At 38.6% G+C, this 10,355-nt stretch overlaps 2 protein-coding genes across 2 annotated transcripts; both read right to left on the bottom strand.

Annotated features, from left to right (window-relative positions):
- Window positions 1–761: 761 nt before the first annotated feature.
- On the bottom strand, window positions 762–5,497 carry rps12 (ribosomal protein S12). The gene is made up of 6 exons (XM_080047593.1): window positions 5,427–5,497; window positions 5,255–5,302; window positions 4,192–4,308; window positions 3,693–3,795; window positions 1,878–1,979; window positions 762–849 (listed from the first exon to the last, which is right to left on the bottom strand). Exons 2-6 carry the CDS (start codon window positions 5,266–5,268, stop codon window positions 787–789), a joined length of 399 nt encoding a protein of 132 aa, XP_079903719.1. The 5' UTR covers window positions 5,269–5,302; window positions 5,427–5,497; the 3' UTR covers window positions 762–786.
- Window positions 5,498–6,486: 989 nt separating this feature from the next.
- Window positions 6,487–8,802, bottom strand: LOC307266371 (SH3 domain-binding glutamic acid-rich-like protein 3). Its single transcript, XM_080048370.1, has 3 exons — window positions 8,669–8,802; window positions 8,265–8,432; window positions 6,487–6,806 (listed from the first exon to the last, which is right to left on the bottom strand). Exons 1-3 carry the CDS (start codon window positions 8,711–8,713, stop codon window positions 6,744–6,746), a joined length of 276 nt encoding a protein of 91 aa, XP_079904496.1. The 5' UTR covers window positions 8,714–8,802; the 3' UTR covers window positions 6,487–6,743.
- Window positions 8,803–10,355: the final 1,553 nt, after the last annotated feature.

The following is a 10,355-nucleotide window of genomic DNA, read 5'->3' as shown; positions in this document are numbered from 1 at the left end:
AAAATTTCTCAGATTTAGCCTCTTAATTATCCTCTCAAAGTGCACCAGATTCATGCATTTCACTTTAAAAAAATAGCTGACAGGAGTGGCACCTGGTGGGGTCTTCTGTTGCTGTAGCCCATCTGCTTCAAGGTTGGTCGTGTTTTGTGTTCAGAGATGGTATTCTGCATACCCTGGTTGTAACGAGTGGTTATTTGAGTTACTGGTGCCTTTCTATCATCTTGAACCAGTATGCCCATCCTCCACTGACCTTTGACTTCAACAAGGCATTTTACGTCCACACAAATGCTGCTCACAGGATATTTTTTCTTTTTCAGACCATTCTCTGTAAGCCCTAGAGATGGTTTAGAGGGAAAATCCCAGTAGATCAGTGGTTTCTGAAATACTCATACCAGCACCCTCAACATTGCCATGTTCAAAGTCACTTAAAACCCCTTTCTTACCCATTCTGTTGCTCGGTTTCAACCTCAATAAGTTGTCCCGTCCAGGTCTACATGCCTAAATGCATTGAGTTGCTTATTTATATATACACACGTAAGAAGACAACCTCACTTTTACCTTCTTAAACATTCAGGTTTAGGTTCATTAACATTTTGGATCGACCGAGAGCACTGTAGTTGTTCAATAATAAAATTAATCCTCAAATACAACTTGCCTAATAATTGTGCACACAGTGTAGAGCCACTAGCATTCACTCTATTTCCCCTCACCAGTAGCAAGTTGAATATCCAAAGGTGTAAAGAACAGAAACGGACACCAGCTTAATTTTAACTTTTTATTGACACCTTACTTCTTTCCCTTGAAGTACTCTTCAATCACATCCTTGGCTTGTGACTCCTTGCCATAGTCCTGTAGACAAAAAGAAGTTTCCAATTAGTAGGATAGAGACACAATAATCTACTTAGAGCACAAAGACATTAAGGGCCGACTAAGCTCATCACATACCCGTGCTGAAACAAAACGCATGTTGTAAAGATAGGTTTGCAATAAGAAACAGTTACTGGGGCCTTGTAGAGTTCTTTGTCAACTGAAGTTTTTTATTACTCACTAAAAGTTATTAGGTGATCCTTGAATTCATAACACGTTAAGTGCATTTTCTTCCTCAAAACACTTGCAGAGCAGATTTAGTTAAGACTTTAGGAACACAAGTATAAGCATTTGCATCCATGTATACTGCCCTATATGTGCATTAGATAAAACAATTTACCACCACAGATCACAGACCAGTGTAATTTAACTATAAGATTGTTCACCCACTAGATGCATTGAGAAACCACATCTTATTGAGAATAACCTCTGGATTTCTAGTTTCTCTAAATGTATAAAACTTGCTGCATACTGTACTACTTTAGTATCGTTTCTGTATAGATTCTCTCACTGAGGAGCTAATGCTAAAATAAGCAGCTTTCATATGGGAAATATCTCAAACATATGCCATGAATTTAATATTTCCCATGAAAATAGTCTTAAACATGTTACATCTATATTTCTGTCAAATGAAAATATAATGTATTTGTACAATTATCTTCAAGGAAGTTTATAGTTAAAACAAATAATCCACCCAGCAGTTTAAGATTAATCAAAATTATGACTTTATTCATGGTGGTTTCTGTCATGCTTTACTAAATGTTGCCATTCTTAGGGACCCCAGTCACCACAGGTAGGTGACGGGGCTCGTACCCTGGCAGTTATCTTGCCAAAAATTAACCAGCTGCATAGCACGAGGCACAGCACCTGCACTTGATTGGCATATTAGGTTTCAGTCCTAACAACTCTACGTCACAACGATCCATTTCATCAACTTCCTGTTGTAGTCAATGACTTAAACTAACATCTGTCCTGTTGTCATGGAAAGAAATGTTGACCATGTCACTCACCTTGACCACGACACAGCTGCAGCCCACCACCTTGCGGGGTTTGCCCTCACGGTCGATCTTGCACAGACCAACCCACTCGCCGAGCTTCTTGTTGTCATCAACCTGAAAAAAAAGTCAACAGTCTTGACTTGTTGCATCTAATTGTTTTAACTACCTTCACTAGATGCACTGAAAATGGAACCATGGAAGACACCGTGAATCTTTTCAACAATGTTAACATAACAACATTGGAAATTATACTGGAAGTGTCACTAAATGTGCATTGAAACTAGGGGTGTGAACGTTTACAAAAATGTCTAACCGTGTACACAACGGATTTTTTCCTCGTGTACACGGTTAACCGTAACGTCATTGTCCTCATGCGCCCACTGTCTTGTAGGCGTGCGTGCACACTCATTCATTCGCCTGTAAACACACAGTTGACATGAACTACGCTCGTTTACACACCTCTTATAATAGGTCCAAGGTACACACACACACACGTTAGACTGTCATGTGTTCGCCGTCATTATCGCCCTTCATTTATTTCCTGATTAATATAGCCAATCGTTTTCTACAAGTCCACGTTTATGCATGTTTAACAGGTGTTATAAAGTTCGGGCTACTTACGCGCGTAGTTCACGTCAACCGGGTAACTTTAATCTTAAGGTTATCTTTCATCACTCGTCCGTGGCTGTGACTCGAGCACGGCGACTTCCCGTGTGTGCCGATACACACATACACGCAAAGGGACAGACAGATTCGGCCGACTAGCTTTTATTCTCCCCAATTAGTTTATTAGCGATGTAAAAAATAAATGCGTGTCTCCAGAACATATTTAAAAACTTAGATTTTTCCTAAACGGTTATGATTTACAAAACGGTTACACCCCTAATTGAAACGTCAAGTATTTGTTTTTAACAAAACGTATGCCGTGACAAGGCAGCAAAGGTGTTCTCTTGGCTGTATCTCAGACAGAAATCAGGTAACAATGGCATTCTCCTCACGGTATTCAGTAGAGGGAGCCAAACTATCAGCAATACAGAACGCTGCTTTTTAACTCATGTCAGTACACAAGCAAAATCTGATGCAAATTCACCAACAATCTCGATTACTGTCAGGTCTCAAGGTATTTTAGTTGTTACATGTGTCACTAAGGCATTCACCTCTGGATTTCTAGTTTCTCTAAATGTATAAAACTTGCTGCATACTGTACTACTTTAGTATCGTTTCTGTATAGATTCTCTCACCGAGGAGCTAATGCTAAAATAAGCAGCTTTCATATGGGAAATATCTCTAACAAATATGCCATGAATTTAATATTTCCCATGAAAATAGTCTTAAACATGTTACATCTATATTTCTGACAAATTAAAATATAATGTATTTGTACAATTATCTTCAAGGAAGTTTATAGTTAAAACAAATAATCCACCCAGCAGTTTAAGATTAATCAAAATGATGACTTTATTCATGGTGGTTTCTGTCATGCTTTACTAAATGTTGCCATTCTTAGGGACCCCAGTCACCACAGGTAGGTGACGGGGCTCGTACCCTGGCAGTTATCTTGCCAAAAATTAACCAGCTGCATAGCACGAGGCACAGCACCTGCACTTGATTGGCATATTAGGTTTCAGTCCTAACAACTCTACTTCACAACGATCCATTTCATCCTCAAAGTATTTTAGTTGTTACATGTGTCACTAAGGCATTCACCCCTAACCTCTGGATTCCTAGTTTCTCTAAATGTATAAAACTTGCTGCATACTGTACTACTTTAGTATCGTTTCTGTATAGATTCTCTCCCCAATGCTAAATCAGTCTAGTGCACATTACCTTTATCAAGTTGATCTGATGCTCGGCGCAGAGGGCCTCCACCAGCTTGACGTACATGGGCTCGTCGCAGTTGGCTGCAAGGGCACAAAGATGGGCCTGACGTCTGAAAGATAAAGGTGAATTAAGCTCAGGAGAAGTGGGTTACACATCGTTTGCGCATTTTGAAATTTGATGGCATATCAGACAGAAATGGGGAGGACAAATAAGTGGATTCAAGTAGAGCTTCCAGTATGTCAGAATGCGGATCTCACTCATTGTAGAGTGAAGGGGTATCCGACAAAAGAAAGTTAAGTCATCATTTAAACCAGAGAGCTCACTTTAGAGGAATGGCACAGATTTTAAAATGGGGTGGCATAAAAGTGAATTAAGCTCAGGAGAAGTGGGTTACACATAGTTTGCCCATTTTGAAATTTGATGGCCTATCAGACAGAAATTGGATAACAGTGGCAATCTCCTCAGCAACACCACACAATTTTGATAAATAAAAACATAAACATACTTGTCCAGTGCCTTGGCAGCCTCACGGATTCCACGGGCGAGGCCATCGTGGATGAGTGCGGTCTTGAGCACTTCAGGGAGTGCGGTGTTCACATCCATGACACCTCCAGCAGCAACGCTATTAATAAAATAGGTGGACAAAGAAAAAGTTTAGGTTTGAGCAAAAAAATGGGCAGGACAAATAAGTGGAATGTAGTAGAGCTTCCAGCATGTCAGAATGCAGATCTCACTCATTGTAGAGTGAAGGGGTATCCGACAAAAGAAAGTTAAGTCATCATTTAAACCAGAGAGCTCACTTTAGAGGAATGGCACAGATGTTAAAAGTGGTTGGCATGAGTCAGGAGAGCTGAACAATAGCCAGTATATAAACAACAAATGAAGCACTGCAGATATAATAGCTCTCTTTTCAGGACAAAGTTCAAGTTGAGGTTTTAACATGAAGAGGCATATTAAGTGAAAGGACAAAAAAAAAAATCAATGAATACTTAATCCTTAATACTTAAGGATGTTGACTAGTAATATCTACTTCAAATGGTTAAAATAAAATAATGGGACAAATTCTTTAACTTCTCAGACTTTTAGAAAGTTACATGTCGATACCAATGTAGGCCTTAATTTGAGATAAAGGAAATCTAAAGCCTTTTAAGACCAAGGATCTGCATGAACCATGATGACACTGCTCATTGTGGTGACCACCAGTCAGGATCACCACCGGCTTCAACACGCTGAAATGAAATCTACAACCATTGAGCAGAGGCAAGTCACACACTCAACTTTTTGGTTGGTGGTTTTATACCACCCAGCGCTTCATTTCTGCATCACACGCAGTACTAGAGTATCCCCGACTCTAGTGACCAGCAGCTCGGCTATGCTAGGTAGTTAGCTCTCGCACAGTAACCGGCTGACTACACATAAGAAACGTCACCTTCTATTATAGATAACGTACCCGGAATGACTGACATTTACACCCGAACTACACAACCACTTTTCACAAACTCTGTCGTCGTTAGTGCCATTTAGGTAATAGACATGCTGCTAACACTGTGTGTAAGGGACATGCTCACCCTTCCTCGGCCATTATTGTTATTGGATGGATGTTGGTCTTGGAACTTCTGAAATAAACAAGAGATATGGAAGGAGAGTTATCGTATGTCACAAACACATCGCTGTGATCAAGTTATACATCGAGATGTTTGATTAATCCGTTAGATTGTGTGAGCAGATGAAGAAACGTACCGAAACCTCCTCTGGGGCTACGGGTAAAGAGGACGTCATTAGTCTGCGTCATTGCTTTAATACCGCCAGGCCCCCTCCGCTCCACACAGTGGCGTCCAATGTGCTGCCTGTTGTAATTTAGTGTGAAATAGGCTACAAACGGTATTATTGATCCTTACCATTTCCGTTTCACATTTGCAATTAGGAAATATACTTTGCATGATGTGACCCTCATACATTTAGTAGAAATAAAAGTTAAAGAAAAAGGCTACATCTTTTGTATCCATATAGGCTACATGTTTAGAATGGCTATGTGGAAACCAAATAAATCATTCTAAAAAACATAATCAGATGGGGGGAAAAAATAATAAAAGCTACTATAAAAGAGTAATATGTTTTTATAAGGTGAATGTTATTTCTTCTCACAATCACAGAAGAAAAGGCAGGCTACAGTAAAAGCCCCTGAACAGACATAAGTGCCACTATGTATTAAGGCCTATTTATATGTATTGGCCTATATAGTTATACTTTAATTTCAATGTAGGCCTACATTTTTTATTATAATCGAAAGGTTATGTCAGAGTAAAATATTTACACTAGCTTGGCTTTGCAGAGTATTTTCTTCATATTGTTGCACCAGGAGTAGGAAGGAAGCACTTTAGGTTTGTGGATGTTATAGTCTCTGTTTAGTCCTGCAATGTTGCTTTTATTGTGTTTGAAAGTGTGCTCCATAGTGTTCCAAGTGTTCCTATGTTTACTTTGAGGTTATAAGAGAAAATAGGCTATGTTTAGACTGTCAGGTTGTGTGTAGTTTGGTGAAACTGTACAATATAAGTGTAAATATGTACTGTTACTCTTGCTTTCATCTAATAAGTTAATAAAGATCCCTTTTGAACTGGACATTCTGACTCCCTTTGATCTGCAAAGAGAAAAACCCCAGCCTTCATGTTAACATTCTAGTGTTTACAAGGCGAGGTTACAGAGTAAAGGTTTTCCCTCTGTGGCCTCATTGGTAAACTGGCAGGCCTTTCAAAACCAATATAAATGACAAAATTCATGTCAACAGGCAAAGTGCAAACGATTTCATGTTTTACTTTTCTTTTATTCATAGAAAATGTTCAAATATGCAACTCCATAAACTCTTTTAAGCTTGACAAACCCTTCCACTTTGACTTTTGATAATATCCATCCCATATGAATACGGTCATAGACAAATGATATAAAAGAAACATCAATATATAGTATTTTATAGATTTTTTTTTGTTTGTTCTTCAATGTAGATATAGGAGTGAACATGGTGATGTGGTTGAGTTGTCCAATCGCTGGTCTCCGATCCTTTTAGAGTTTGAGAAACTTCTGCAATTCCTCACACTCGATTGCATTCTCAAATGCGTCAAAGTCCTAAAAGAAAGAGATAATGTTGGGAGTTATTTGGGGGTGACAATGAAAAGGAATGCAGAGAGAACAAGGGAGACAAACAGTTATTATAAAGATTTACATATTGGTATATTCATCAGTAATTGTCTCGTAGGCCTATAGGCATGCTGTATATTTTATCTAATTCTCTAACAACTTGAGCTGCACTGAGTTGTTATTTAGAAAGTTGTTGCTCTTTCTGTGTAACTATCCAGATGTAATGACTGGAAAAGAAAACAAGTCTAAGGCTGCATTCACACTGACAGTAGCCCTATGTGAGAAAACATAGCACTCTCATTCACTTGAAAGGGAGCATTCTGTTTGTTAGGGTCACCAGGAAAATAAGTTGTCCGGAAGACGTAGCTTAAAAGCGCTCATTCCTTGAGAATTTCTACAGTTTGCCTTGCAATCATTGTGACGCTTTAATTGTCTGTAACTCACTTAAATTAACGAGCTGACAGGCATACTTCATGCAGCAAATGGCCAACTGTTTATTGGCATGAAACTCAAGATTCACACAATCAACTAAGAACTAATTATCAAAGTATCCGTACCTCCTTGTTTACACATAGTTTAGCGTTGATGCCTACATCAGCAAACATGTAACAAATACATTTGAATGTTCTCAACAATATAAAATGAATTTATGTGAAGTGTTAGGTTAGCTAAATTTCATGGGAAAGTCTTCAGTTTATTAGGCATTTAGTGATAAAAAAAAGTATCAGACAAATTGATATTTTGACCTGATGATGGCGCTGAGTGAAAAGTAATGGCAATGTATCATATGGTAAATATAAATGTCTGTTCCAATAGCTGCCAAGGCATTTCTATTTAAACAAGAAATGTGAGTCTGATGGTTGTAATGGAGGAAAACGCAGTGCTTCACCAAAGGCCTGAGGATTTTAATTTAAGGGACCATGAATGTTTAAAGTTTAAACCAAGATTTAATTCCATATTTCAAGCAGTTGTCAAGGTATTTTGTCTGGACCAAAGCGTTGGACCTACCCAACGACCCGTTTCAATTGTTAGTCTTGTCGCCATGCCACTAGCGTGGCTAAAAAGGATATATGTTTGAGGAGACACAAAACGTAACAGAGGTCTTCTGCAACCTGCTATGATCAAAGGGTGCACACTTAAGTCTGAATGGAATGCTAAAATCACTGCTGAAACCCTCCAGGAGCGACCTTGTGTGTGTGTCAGTGTGTTGGTCAAGTGATAAGGGTGTGTGCCAGCATGTCTGTATGTGTTAAAAGGTGTAACATGTGACATCTGTTTGCGTGGTTAGTAGCACTGTAAATATTTGTTTGAGATCTGTGGTTTACGCCCTATACTGAATGCAGCAACCATGTAGAGGTGTTGCATTGACTCATGACTCCAGTTTGACAGGATTTAACAGTGTCAACATCTTATAATTACTTTTTCTGGTTATAGTGTGAGACTTACCCCACAGTAGACGTCCCCGTTGCATAGTTGAGGGGGCAGTGCTTTCATGTCCCCTGCAAGTTTCCTCATCAAATCCTTGTCTTCAGAATTGACAGTAATGTCCACCATTTCAAAGGGGATTTTCATGGAGGTCATGACAGAGATTATTCTTTCCTGTTTTTTCTTTAACTGGAAAGGAGAGTATTTGATCAGTTGCAAGAATTTTAAATGAATGTGTAGCCCTCACCAACATCCCTTGTGCAATAAAATTCGCTTCACTGTCCAATATGAACAGCTACAGTTTACAGAAACACAATGAAAATACTGTACACAGAGTATGATCTGCTGAATACACAAATATGTATTTTTTTTAACCATGTGTCCATATGTGTACACAATGTAGCAAGTAAGAATGCATACTGTACCCCCATGGAACCGCTCACACTGGACCAAAACAGTTTGACTGGCATATCTGCTATTAACACTTTGAGCTTAATACGCAGGTTTAAAGAGAGACTGACAGAGAGGAGCAGAAGTGGCTGATATCCTGAATGCAGGTAAATGGTTCTGGATTGCCGTAACAACAGACAAGGTGAGCAGGTTTGTACACGACCGTATACCTGCATGGGCACACCCACATGTCTGCCATTCCAGTAGACTGCCTGCGTCAGTTGAGAAACTTTTGACACACCCACACACACAATCACCAGTGGTGAAAAGTAACCATTAGTTTAACCATTATTTTCCGAAACAATGTATAAATGCACAGTTTAGAGGTACTTGACTTCCGTATTCACAGTTTTTGTTACTTTATTTTATACTTATACCACATTTCAGAGGGGAACGTTGCATCTTTTACTGCACTACGTTTTCCACAGAAGACATTTTGAACAGAAAAGCACATATTTAAACATTTCAATGACTGAGGGCAGGACTGTGCAGATGATGATGATTGATATGTTTACTTTCAAATTGCAGATGCTCATTTAAAGAATTCAAAAAAATTAATTCATTGCTGCATTTTACAGCATAGCTTTGTAGTACAGGCATTTTGTGAGAAAATATGGGTGGACCTCTCAAAAATTGCAACAGAAACCATTTCAACTGTTTTTGACTCATGAATATGTAATTAATAACACTAAAAGTCTTAAGGAATCCAAGTGGTGGAAAGTTATTTTCTAAGGGGTTTCTTAACCATACCTTTATGTCAATTTTCGGCTTCCTAAAGTACTGTTTTATGGTAGAGGGGATATGTGCAAAATTGTTAACCTTTTCAGAAAAGCTTGAAACTTGGTACACTTATACAGTTTGGGGCTCTGAACATTTTCAGATATTAAGCCATTGCAAAATTGAATCATGTTTGCCATGGAGACCATTTTACTTTCCGCCATAGCCTAATTATGCATTTTTCATCATAACTCCTGAACCAAACATAATACCACATAACTAGTGATGTCTAACCCTATGTTTTCATGGTCAGGGATTACTATGATACCACACAACATCAGAAACAGTTAAGGTCAATAGTTAAGGGTGAATCCAATGTTAATTTTTATTTATTTATACATTATTTTCTGATATCCACACAAATCGTTCATTACTGTCCATATCAACCGACAACTTTGTTTAACAAGAGATATGGTACAATGCATGTGCAAATAAATGATTAACTATGAAGTCATAATATTCATTTGATTTAATTTTCTAGCCATAAATGTATTAAATGTTTTCAAGATAACAATGTCAAGTTATTTTTGGGTAATTTTTGCCTTTATTAGTTAAAGAGAGAGATCAGAACCATATGACCCGACAGCAGACCTGGAACTCATATGGAAAACTGCCATCCTGTTTGTCTCACAAAGGCCAGCATGGTCTAGTATGATGCAATTTGCACAGCATGGCAATCACCCGGGGTAAACATCCTTTGTGTTTACCCCATTGGTTGATATGAGACGTAGTGACCCTACATGCATCTACTCCGCATGTAAGTTCCTATGTGAACATGCCCACTGCCACAATTCCACCCCAATCATCAAATTTTATCAACCACTGGTGGAAGGCATTTTCTTATGAAAGCAGCTGAGCCAGAGGTTAGTGACTTGGGGGCTTCCA

Source organism: Ammodytes marinus, assembly GCF_949987685.1.
Source record: "Ammodytes marinus genome assembly, chromosome: 19".
Lineage (NCBI taxonomy): Eukaryota > Metazoa > Chordata > Actinopteri > Uranoscopiformes > Ammodytidae > Ammodytes > Ammodytes marinus.
This window is presented reverse-complemented; position numbering and strand designations above follow the sequence as displayed.

Bases quoted from the DNA above. Each gene is read 5' to 3' on its own strand.
- rps12 (XM_080047593.1), bottom strand. The intron at 3,796-4,191 runs GTATGTTTATGT...TTTATCTTTCAG, and splicing joins GCTGCCAAGGCACTGGACAA to ACGTCAGGCCCATCTTTGTG. The intron at 1,980-3,692 runs GTAATGTGCACT...CTTTTTTTTCAG, and splicing joins ATCAGATCAACTTGATAAAG to GTTGATGACAACAAGAAGCT.
- LOC307266371 (XM_080048370.1), bottom strand. From the start codon at position 8,713: ATGCCAGTCAAACTGTTTTGGTCCAGTGTGAGCGGTTCCATGGGG. The intron at 8,433-8,668 runs GTACAGTATGCA...TCTCCTTTCCAG, and splicing joins GTGTGAGCGGTTCCATGGGG to TTAAAGAAAAAACAGGAAAG. The intron at 6,807-8,264 runs GTAAGTCTCACA...TCTTTCTTTTAG, and splicing joins ACGGGGACGTCTACTGTGGG to GACTTTGACGCATTTGAGAA.